Source organism: Elephantulus edwardii, unplaced genomic scaffold (genome assembly GCF_000299155.1).
Source record: "Elephantulus edwardii isolate Elephantulus edwardi_28Jun2011 unplaced genomic scaffold, EleEdw1.0 scaffold00100, whole genome shotgun sequence".
Classification (NCBI taxonomy): Eukaryota; Metazoa; Chordata; class Mammalia; order Macroscelidea; family Macroscelididae; genus Elephantulus; species Elephantulus edwardii.
In genome coordinates this window covers 10,008,417-10,020,923 of record NW_006399850.1, presented here as the reverse complement: position 1 = coordinate 10,020,923, position 12,507 = coordinate 10,008,417, and the positions used below count along the sequence as shown (strand labels likewise).

At 34.6% G+C, this 12,507-nt stretch overlaps 1 protein-coding gene across 1 annotated transcript in view; it reads right to left on the bottom strand.

Moving 5' to 3' along the window:
• Window positions 1–10,343: 10,343 nt before the first annotated feature.
• LRFN5 (leucine rich repeat and fibronectin type III domain containing 5) overlaps window positions 10,344–12,507 on the bottom strand; it is a 395,075-nt gene continuing 392,911 nt past the window's right edge. Inside the window, exon 6 of the mRNA XM_006891573.1 lies at window positions 10,344–10,734. Coding sequence (XP_006891635.1) covers window positions 10,717–10,734 — 18 coding nt within the window. The 3' untranslated portion in view covers window positions 10,344–10,716. The remainder of the gene's footprint in view (window positions 10,735–12,507) is intronic.

Here is a 12,507-nt window from a genome sequence, read left to right as displayed (position 1 = left end):
GACAGTGCAATTCCTTACCAATATACCACCAGTGGCTGCAAACCTAAAAGGATATTGTTCAAAATCATGCACAGCTCTGTGTAAGAAAGATAGGCAGTCTCCCCTTGTGCTGTCTTCAACTCCCAAAAATCCACAGTAGTGTCACCCAAGATTTCATTTTGATTCCAAGACAGTGAACTTCAAAGACTTTATGGAATGTAACTCATGTAATTCACACACACACACACACACACACACACACACACGCACACATAAATTCAATGTACTTGATACACTGAAGAATTGATTAATCTTTAATGGTTGTTGATTTTGAATACAATTTTTTTGCATAATTTTTGGTTATAAATCTGGAATATTAAAATCTTAATAATGGAATATATTCTGGCTTTGTATGCAAATAACATAGTTTATTCTATTTATTTTGCCAACTGTGCCCTGAGTCCTAGAGTTATTTTCACACATGAGTGATGCTAGTTTTTTTTCATATTAAATGCTTGCAAAAATTCCTATGGTTGGGATGAGAACACAGCTGGCAAAGGAACTTAAAACACATAGCAGTATTTGTCTAAAAATATATCAATATACAAGCAATAGATATTGCTGGTGTGGCAAAAGAAACTGTTAGACTAATGTTAGAAAATTTAAGTCATTCTAATTAACAATATGACATTTTAGTAATGAAAATATCTAATTTACATGTTGATTTACTCTTTTAGTCTCATGTTAATCATTGTATTGGTCAGAATTAAGAATGTAAATTATGTTGTAACAAATGGCTTACTTAATAATTTTATCCTTTCCAAAACTTTAATATTATATCTACATTAATTTATAAATGTTTAGAACTATGTCTTTATATAAAAACTAATTATAGAGGACAATTTTATAGTGAAGATTTCAAAGGTCAGCTCAAGAAGACAAAGCAAAATATTATAATGAAATGCGCAAAAATCTAGAGTGGGAAAATCAAAAGGGATGAACTCACTCAGCATTTCTTAAGCTGAAGGAACTGAAGAACAAGTTTAAACCTTGAGTTGCAATTCTTAAGGATGCTGAAGTCAAATGTTGAATGACCCATGAAGCATCAGAAGAAGATGGAAGGGGTACACAGAGTCACTATACAAAAAGAATTGACTAAGAAAAGAGAATTTCATGAAACAATATATGATCAAGAGGCAATGGTGATGTAGGAAGAAGTTCAAGCTGCTCTGTAGGAACTGACAAAAAACAAGGCCCCAGGAGTTGAAATATCAATTGATATATTTAAGCAAATTAGCATATTCCAGCAAACTCATGCTGTCCTGGATGTGCTCCCCCAGGTTATGCCAAGATAGATGGACAACTACCTGTTCAACTTACTGGAAGAGATCTACATTTATTCCCATTCAAGAAAAAGATGACCCAACTGAGTGAGGGTATTATCAAACAATATCATTAATATCACACAAAAGCAAGATCCTGCTAAGATTACCCAAAACCGACTGGAACAGTGTATTAGCAGAGAACTGTCAGATGCACAAGCTGTGTTTAGAAGAGGCTGTGGTACAAGAAACATCATAGTCATTTTTATATGCATCTTGGCCAAAAGAAGAGAGTGCCCCAGGAATGTCTGTGTTTCATTGTCTGTACAAAGCTATTTAACTGTGTGGATCACAGCAAATTTAACCTTGAGAAGAATGGGAATCACAAAACACCTAATTGTGTTCATCTGAAACCTAAGTTGAACCAGGAACCAATAGTCAGAACAGAGGAGGGAGACACTGCATGGTTCAAGATCAGGAAAGGAGTGTGTCAGGAAAGCATCCTTTCTCTGCATATTTTCAATCTACATGCAGAACAGACCATTTGGGAGGCTGTACTTTATGAAGAAGAATGTGGCATTATAATTAGAAGAAAACTTATCAACAACGTTATGAAGATAACACAACCTAGCTTATTTAAACTGAGAAAGACCTGAGGCATTTGCTGCAGAAGGTCAAGGATTGTATTCCTCAATATGAATTGAAGCTAAACAGAAAGAAAAAAGAAAATGAAGATTCTCACCACAAGGCCTATTGGCAGCTTTATGATAGACAGAGAAGAGATAGAGATTGTTAACCACTTCTGCTTGCTTGGTTTCCCAAACAACACTCTTGGCACCAGCAGTCAAGAAATCAAAAGACATTTGCATTGGGAAAGTCTGTTGTCAGGGACATCTCTAGACCTACAAATGTCAGTCTGGAGACTAAGGTATGGCCGATCCAGTCCATGGTTTTAGCAACCACTTGCTATGCATCAGAGAACTAACAATAACTAAGGATTATGGAAGAATAATCAATACCTTTGAGTTGTGATTCTAGAGAAGAGTGTTAATCAGACTATGGACTGTCAGGAGAACAAACATGTCGGTCTTGGAAAGGGTTAAACCAAGCTGTTCCCTGGAGGTAAAGATTTTGAATCTCCATCTCACTACTTTGGGCATGTGACCAGCAGGGACAAGTCCTTGGAGAAAGACATCATGCTTGGAATGGTGGAGGGACAGTGTAGGAAAAGACCCTGGATAAAATAGATTGACTCAGTGATTGAAGAAATGGGAGTAGATCTGTTGCAGGTGATGAAACTGGCTCAGGTTAGGGCAATGTTCAGAGCTGTTGTATATATAGGGTCACTATGAATGGCAGGTGACTCTATGCTACAATAATATCAAGTGTTGAATCAATATAAATTAAGATAGCATCTCAAAAGCACTGATTTCATACAGATTGGATTAAATATTAAAAGTTTTTTATGTATGTGAAAATAAATATTTTATTTTAAATTATGAATATATTTTAAGGAAAATATCCAACTTGGATAATAAAGGGGAGTAATTTTTAGCAGACTTTTTCAAAAAGCAAATCAATTCATTTTCATGACTTATTTATGTCAGTAAAGATTATATCAAATGATGTCTAAATAGTAAAATAATTTTAAATTATTCAGTGTGAATACGTTTGTTACCTGAATTCTTCATTTCCTTATTACTGTACTTTTTATAGGCAAATCCTTCTTAAAGTTGTTGTTTCTGACCTCTTCTATACCTTGTAAGACGTAGGGCTGTTGTATTATGTGTCATTGAGTTAGAACTGACTCATAGCAGACTGCAATTGGTTGTGAGAGGATGTAAATCCTACTGAGAAGATTGCCCATGTTTAGCCCTAATGCAGCTGGTGGATTCGAACTGCCTGCTTTTGTTCTGGCAGTTTAACTCTTATCCACTAGACCACCAGAGTGATGAGAGAGAGTACACAAACTGCTGAGATACAGTGACTCCTACATTTCCTAAAGCAAGAGTGAAAGACAGAAATTGCTTTTTCCTGTAGTAGTTCGGAGGAAAATAGTGGTCTAAAACTAAGGACCTGACTTGACAGCCCAAAAAGCACACAGTTCAAATCCACCAGTTGTTCTGCAGGATTAAGATGAAGAATCTCCTATGCCACTTACTGCCTCTGAAAAGCTGCTGGAGCGTCAACTATGAGTCAGTTCTGACTCCACAAGAACATAGTAAATTTGAAGGCCACAGATGTTTGACAACTGTAACTGTAGAGAATATTTTGATGTCTTTCTCTTAACATTCTCACCACTACTCCCTGAAACTCAATTACTGAAGCTCTCTTTGCCAAAAAAAGGATTTGCCCACATTTCAATATTCAGTCTTAAATAGAGAAAATAATAACCCTTTTGAGCAATGGATTTATAACTACCAAATAGCATTGTTTTAAAGGGTCTTTCCAAAGCAGGATTAGAACTTAGGTGTTTATCTCGATAGTTTAGTTTACCATGCCAAACAAAAAGTGAGGGTTTTTTAGAATATCATAATCAAAATATTCATCATGTTGTTGTTGTTGCTATGTGCCATTGGGTAGACTACAACTCATAACAACCCTATGCACAGTAGCTCTGAAACATGCTCTATCCTGAGCTAATCTCACTCTCTCTGATACCCCTACCCTCATTATACCAGTTATTGTGCCAATCCATCTCACCCGGAGTCTTCCTCTCTTGATATGTCCCTCAACCCTTCCAAGCACGACATCCTTCTCCAAAGATTGGTCCCTCCTTGCTACATGCCCAAACTATGTGAGACAAAGTCTCACATAGTTTCATATTATCCACATAGTATTATAATAATATCAGGTACATAAATGATAATGGATTAAATACAAATAATAATGATCCAAGTGTTCAATTCTTCATGTTATTATAGATTTTATTTTGTTTGAAAACACATTACTATTCTAATTCTAGGTGATTGTTTATGCAAACATCTACCAAGGAGTTATTAGAAGACAAAGCAAGACTCTTAAATGGCAATCACATGAAATTTATGGGGAAAATTTCTATTCTTTGAGTACTTAAAATAGTAGTAGAGCTTGGCTTTACTTATATTTTATAATACTATATATCTAATAATTCAAAATAAGCAAAAGTTAAATTTGTAACAATTAAATTAGTAGATTAAAATAATATGGTTAAAGCTTCTCAAAATGATATAAAGAATTAAATTTAAATAAATTTATGTGATTAATTGTATATATATACAATTTTGAAGGACATACAGATTGATTCACTTGATTCAAGTCCTTCAGGTAAGCTCCAAAAACCTCCTCATAGCAAGGACATATCAAGCAGTTCTGAAAAAGGGAACCTAGACAGTAACTGGAACAAATGAAAGTAGTCATAGATGCTGTCAGGCATGAGTAGTATGTGAAGACTGTGCACTCAATTCAGGATGGCATTACTATTGACTAACAGTGAGTGAGAATCAACCCATTGTGGGCCCTCCAGTGGATTTTCAGAGGCAAAATCACACAGGAGGAGACAGCCCATCTTTCTTCTATGGAATAGTGGGTGAATTTGAACAATTTTGCTTTGATTTTGCAGTACAATTACTTCTCATTCAGAATAGAAATTGAAATTTATTTTTCCTGTAAAGAACATGGGAAAGGTGGTCAAGACTTCAACAATATGGTTTACATTTTTATCTTATTTTTAAACTCAGAATTACCTCTGCTCCATAGTTCAAACTTCATAGTTTACATTATTTTTACATTCTAAATTTTGCATTTCAAAAATTGAAAAATCACATTCTATCATTCATCTTCTCATTTTTTCTTTTTGGTAATTATCGTGTTCTCAAAGTCAGAATTTGCAAGGCCTTTAGTTTTAATTCTTTTACAGTCTCTCAACATATGTCTATAATATTATGCCTTGTATTGGAATTTGCTATTTGCATATCTATTTCCTTAAAACATTAGCTCTCTTACCCTAGTAACAAATTTTCCGTGATGTTTATATAGTTCGAATCCACCAGCTGCTCTGTGGGAGAAGAATGGGTAATCTCCTCCACTGCAATATGCTGCCTTTGATACATGAATAATAATTTTTTGGTAATGATTTATACAAACAGATTGGCATCCTGTTCAGAATGGCTACAAAATTGTTTTGGTTTCCATTTGTGATCTCTTACACTTCATGTTACTACTCAGATTGTTGGGGGTTGCTGAGAGTTGTCTACTACCTTATCTCACGTGTATCTTGGCTGAAAGCAAAAAGTACTGGAGGAATGTTTATCTGTGCTACATTCACTCAGCAAAGACATTTGTCTGTGTGGCTCACAACAATGGTTAGCCTTGAGAAGAATGGGAATCCCAGAACAATTGATTATACACATGCAAAACCTATGCTTGGACCAGGAAGCAATCATCAGAACAGAAGCAAGTACATTGCATGGTTCAAAATAAGGAAAGGATTGTGTCAGGAATGTATCCTGTCTTCATACCTTTTCAAGCTGTATAAAAAAACGGATCATTTGAGAGGCTGGACTTTATGTGGAGGAATGTGGCATTAGGATTGGAGGAAGATTCATCAACAACCTACATTATGCTGATCACACAACCTTGTCTGCTGAAATGGAGAAGGACCTAAATATTTTGCTTCAGAAGATCAAGGACCATATTCATCAGTATGGATTGAAGCTCAACATCAAGAAAATAGAGACTTTCCCTGTTAGGCCATTTGGCAGCACTAAGATAGATGGCAATGAGATTGAAGTTGTTAACAATTTCGGATTGCTTGATAAAAGGTACAGATAAACTAAAGGAAGAAAAGTATCAGAAAACTATATTCTTATTTTAATTTTCTTTTATTTTTTTATTATTTTTGGTGTGTGCAAACAGTCAAATAGGATCTGACTAGTACAGAAGGAGACTGTCCCACCTTCTCCTGCAGAGCATGTGGTAGACTCAAACCATGTACCTCTGGGATTGCAGTGCAGCTTCTTGCCACTAGGCCACCAGAGCTCCCTAGAAAACTACATTCTTATGTAATCTTTGAAGTTGTATAAGTAATGATAATTGGTGACTGAAATGTAAAAATTGGAAATGGTGAAGTAGGAATGGTAATGGGAAAATATGGGCTTGATGATAGAAAAGAGGCTGGAAATAGAATGATCTAATTTTATATTTTCAATGATTTATTTATTGTAAATATGTCTTTTAAAGGACACAAATGGCAACTTGTCACATGGACCTCACATGATGGACTGCATAGGAATGAGATTGACTACATCTGCGGGAAAAAAATCAAGGAAGAAGCTCAATATCAGCTGTCCAAATTAGGTGAGTTGTACACTGTGGGTCAGACCATCAATTACTCATGTACAAGTTCAAATTGAAGCCAAAGAAAGATTAAATAATTGCTGAAAGCCAAAATATGATCTTGAGTCTATTCTATATGAATTTTAAGATCATCTTAAGAATAGGTTTGAGACACTAAACATGACTGAAGACCAGATGAGTTATGGGATGATATCAAGGATCTCATTAATGAAGGAGCAAAAGGTCATTACAAAGACAGAAGAGGAAAAAACAATAATGAAAAACTTAACAAAAGAAAATAAAGACACAAATAACTCAAATAAGAAATTAAAGAGATGACATCACAATAGAACGAGCTGAATGTAAATTGATAACAGAATATCACAAAAAGTAATACTCCAATAAATTTGAAAACCTAGAAGAAACGGACAAATTTCTAGAGACCCACCCCCTATCCAGACTAACATAAACAAATTGAACAGACATCACAAAAGAAGAATTTGAGCAGGTAATAAACATACTCCCTAAGGGTCCACCTCAAAAAAGTCCTGGCCAGATGGTTTCACAGGTTTGTTCTGCTAAACTTTTGCAGACAAATTTTAAATTTCCTTAAAAATATAACATAGAAATGCCAAGGTAAATACAACTGACACACAGAGATTTGTACATCGATGTTCATACAGCATTATTCACAACAGCAAGAAAATGGAAACAGTCCAAATGCCCATGAACAAACAATTGGACTGATAAATTGTGGTACATTCATGCAATAAAATTCTATGCAACTCTAAGGAAATATGACTTAGTAAAATACCATATAACATGGAGAATCTAGAGAGCATTATGATAAGTGAAGTAATTCAGTCTCATGAGGGCAAATACAATATAAGACCATTATTCTAAAAATAGAAGAATAACAATAAGATGCGTGAAAAAAGTCCAGAAGCTGAACAGAGAAGGGAGAGAGGGGCAGAAAAAGGTGCAGGGTGTAAATCAATAGGACATTAGACTTTAGTGGGAAAATGTGGAGGAAGGGCATGAAGGAAAGATTCAACGGAGCCTCAAAAACATGGTGTAAATTTGAGCATAGATCAAAAGTAATTATACAAAAAATAGTGCATATGAAAGATTATATGAAACAAAATGTAAAGGAAAGATTGTCTAAAACACAAAGTAGGTGAATGAAAAACAATGTATATAAATTATTGTATGCAAAACAGTAAAGAAAATTTTTTTAAAAGCTTAAAAAATAAGATGGAGGAATACACAGCATTACTTTACAGAAAAGAGATGCAAATCAAAACCACAATTAGATACCATCTCACTCCAGTAGCAGTGGCAAAGTTTAACAGGGCATCAAGTAACATATGATGGAGAGGATGTGGAGAGATAGGCTTTCTTGTACATTGTGGGTAGGATTGTAAAATGGTACAATCACCCTGGAAGGCAGTTTAGCACTTCCTCAAAAAGCTTAACATACAAATTCCATATGACCCAGCTATTTCACTGCTTGGAATATACCCTGAGAAAATAACCAATGGAGACTTGTACATTAATATTTATAGCAGCATTACTCACCATCACAAGTAACAAGGAAACAACCCAAATATCCAACCACAACCAAATGGATTGAGTAATTGTGATACATTCACACAATGGAATACTATGCAGCACACAGGAACAATTATTTTTAGGTAAATTACAACCTAACTTGGGAGGGCCTTGAGAGCATTAAGCTAAGTGATCTAACTCAGCCCTATAAGAACAAATATTGCATAAGATCATATTGTAGAAAAAAAATATGATGATCCAAGAGTGGGGTAGGGTAGGAGCAGAGGACTGAGGATGAGAACTGAGGCACAAATGAAGACTTTTGTGAAAACCAATGTATGCGAACTTTGTAAATAAACCAATATAAAATTGAAAAAAAGAAAAAGAATAGGCCAACACTGAATATTTCAGGATGGACCGTATGATCAAGATCTAATGGTAATGAAGAATGAATACAAGCTGCACTGAAGGCAGTAGAAAAAAACAAGGCTCCAGGAATTTATGGGACAGCAATTGATATGTTTCAACTAACAGATGCAGGTCTCAATGTGTTCAACACTATATAAAGAAATGTGAAGAACAGCTGCCTGGCCCACTACTTGTAAGAAATCTCTATTTGCTCCTTTCTAAGAAAGGTGACACAGCCAAGTGTTGAAATTATACAACAATATCATTAATATGTCATTCACATAAAATATTGTTGAAGATCATTTAAAAACATCTAGAACTATACATTGGAAGGGAAATAGAGAAGGTCATGCTGGGTTTAGAACAGCCAATGGCACCAAGGATATCATTGCTGATGTCAGATGGATCATAGCTGAAAACAAAGAATACCAGAAGAATTCTATGTGTGCTTTATTGACTATGCAAAAACATTTGACTGTGTAGATCACAACAAATTATGAATAACATTGAGAAGAATGGGAATCCCAAAACACTTAATCATGTTCATATAAAACCTATACATAGACCAAGAAGCTGTTGTGTGAACAGAGCAAGGGAAAATGACATGGTTTGAAATTAAGAAAAGTGTGTCAGGACTGTATCATTTTCAATCTGTATACTAGCAAATTATTTACGAATCTGGACTCTTTGAAGACAAATGTAACATAGGGATTGGAAGAAGACTCACTGATAGCTTGCATTATGTAGACAACACAATATTGCTTGCTGAAGGCGAAGAAGACTTTATGTGCTTGCTGATAAAAGATTATAGCCTTCAATAAGGATTGTATCTCAATGTTAAGAAAAAATTCTCACTATTGGACTTACAGGAAACATAATGATAGAGAAAATATTGAAACTGTCAATGGCTTCACCTTACTTGGGCCCACACATACTGTACGAGCAATCAGGAAGCATATTCCGCTGGGAAAGTGTGCAGTTAGGGACTTCTCCAAATTATGAGGAGCAATGTCAGAAACCCCGCGGACAGTCAGTTAGCTATGTATAGTTCCCACTTGGCAGCTGTAACTGAGTCAGTTAGTGTTTGAGTGTAGTACGGTAGTCCATAGTGAGATATGTTCCTAACCCAGACGCCAACCATCTCCAGTGATTTGAATCCACCAGCAGCTCCATGGGAGAAAGACGAGCAGTCTCCTGCACTTACAATTTAATGCTTCAGAAACTTGACGGAAGATCAATAAGTCAGAACTGATTATCACTTATATTTGACTGTATAAATAATTTTTATTAGCTATCAAAGATATTTCAACCCTGAATAGGATAGTGTTAAATCTGTGTTCTTTCATTCTTTTCTTCCTAGAATTTACATTTTTGAAGGTAAAGTTGGAATTAAGACCCTCCCCCCCGTTCCCGTCCCCACCCCCGGAATCCAGAAAAACTGTGAATCAATTTAAAAAAGATTATGCTAGGCCTACCTTCATTATTTCTAAGGTCCCACTAGAAGTGATCCTGTGTTTCACTTTCTGTATTACACTGTGGTTTATAATTGTTGTAAAATCATTTCTAGAACTGTACTTACTGCTCCCCAATAGAAGTGAACACACTTAGTCATGAAATAAATAGTTCCAATAGTACAAAGTAATTTGGGAACCCTTACTAGTTTTTCCACTACATATATGTAAAACAGTATTATTAGTTCTTGCAATCACCATTTCACCATTCATACATAAAGCAATAGAATTTTGATAAACCAGGCAATGTGCAAGGTTTGTCATAGTAAAACATTTATTTGTTAAAGTGATATAGATTATTCAAGATTCTACAGTCTGTTAAATCAGGGATGGCAATGTAACATGGATTGATACAGAACCTGATGCCAATGTTTCCTTCCTTCCTTTTAAAAAAACATATTTGGAGGCCAAAAAAAATTTGGTTTTAAAGGGGAATGAACCATATGGTCTGATAGAGCCAGTTCTGCCAATACCAGAGAATTCTCCTGGACTCCTGTGGAAAATTTTGTCTAGGACACGAGTTCAACAGCTAGTCTTGTGAAATGAAACATTTTGTTTGTTTGTTTGTTTTATCCAGTAAAAATATCAGTGGCAACTTTTTTCAGTAGACAGAGAAGAAGTGGTGCTCTTCAGATTAACTCCAGCCGCTGAAAAGAGAAAAAGAAAACACTAAGATAGTAAGATCATTATCCTAAAAATCGAGAGTTAACCACATTGTAAGCACTCATGCAGGAAATTCTTGTTCTAAAATGTCAAACTCATCTCTGAAAAAATCCAGCAAGCATATTTCAGCACTTAAGATCTCACTTGGTATTTTAAACTTGGTAAATACATAAAAATATTTCACTTTTTCAAGGAATCTGTCTTTAGCCTAAATGATTATGCAACTTAAAGTCAAATGTGTAGGGAATTTTCTCCTTGCTTTGGTTTTTATGTTTACATTCTCAAAGATAAAATAATGGTTTAAGAAAAAGAAAAAATGTGAATACAATTTAAGTTTATTTTTTTTAAATAACAAATATTACTTTGTATGTGTGTACCATCAAATCAGATCTGAGAGGAAGGGATTGCCCTTCCTTCTCCAGCAGAGCTTCTGGTGGATTTGAACTGCATACCTCTAGGAATTGCAGTACAGCTTCTTGTCATTAGGCCACCAGAGCTCCCCTACAATTTAAATGTCAACAAATATTCATACTGATTGTAAAAACATGAACGGAATAAATGAAATTTGTTCCACATTTCTAAAAGCTAAGGGATTTATATTTTTTAATATTGATTTTACTGAGATTTTCTATGATAGAAAAATTATTTCAAATTTAATAATTAATGCAATGATTATGATTACTCATTATTATCTTCACTAATTAGTTCTCAACCCAGAGAACAAGTGAAATAAGTCAAAATTGTTACTGGTTCACATGCTAAATACTCCAAAGTTAACTTTATCATAATTTTTTAAAATTCATTTTAATGAAAGTTTATAGACTTTGGATTTCCATTCATTGATTGTTGCATTTTTCTCCCTGCCCACTGCCCTCCCCCCCAATTCACTCTTCTCTTTGAAAAGTAAAAGAAAAATTATTTCATTGTTATACAATCCCTCCCACCTAGTCCACTCAACTACATTACCTTCTTCTGGACTCCTGTCATGACAATAATACCTAATCATATATCCCTTTTAAACAGTTTTCTCCCTCATCTCTTTCAATTCAATATACATTATTTATCCCCTCTTGCTCAGTCACTCCACAACCTCTATTTCACTTCTTTTTTATAACAGTGCCATTTTTTGTATAATTTATTTTCATTATTTTCTTTTTTATAACGTGCCAATATTTGTCTTTTTGTGACCGAGTTATTTCACTTAACATAATTTTGAAAGAAAATGGTAAAAGAATCCATTTTAAAGATATTTATATATCAAGATGTGACAGTTTTTAAACTATAATATGACTTCTCATTGTTCATGTCTATAAAATGCATCAGTTCTATTATTGATAAATATTGGGAACATTTCTGAGTTGTGTAAGATTTCCTACATAAAAATGAAAATAATAGCTCTCATTAGCATTAAAAATACCTTAACAGTTTCTCTGTGGGGATAGGATTATAAAACAAGACATGATACAAATCAGGACTGCAATTAGACACTGTGTATCAAATTGATGATGCAGAATGTATTTAGATATTTTAATGCACAAATTATCTAAAAACCTGCTGAAGGGTCAGCTATGGGTCAGTTACGACTCCATGGTACACAACAACAATGCATAAAAGTTTCAAAATTATATTAAAGTTAACGGTTCGAATCCACCAGATGCTCTGCCAGGAAAAGGAGGGACAATCTCCTCCTGTACCAGTCAGATCTGATTTGACGGTACACTCACACAAAAATAAAAAAAAATTTAAAAAATATATTA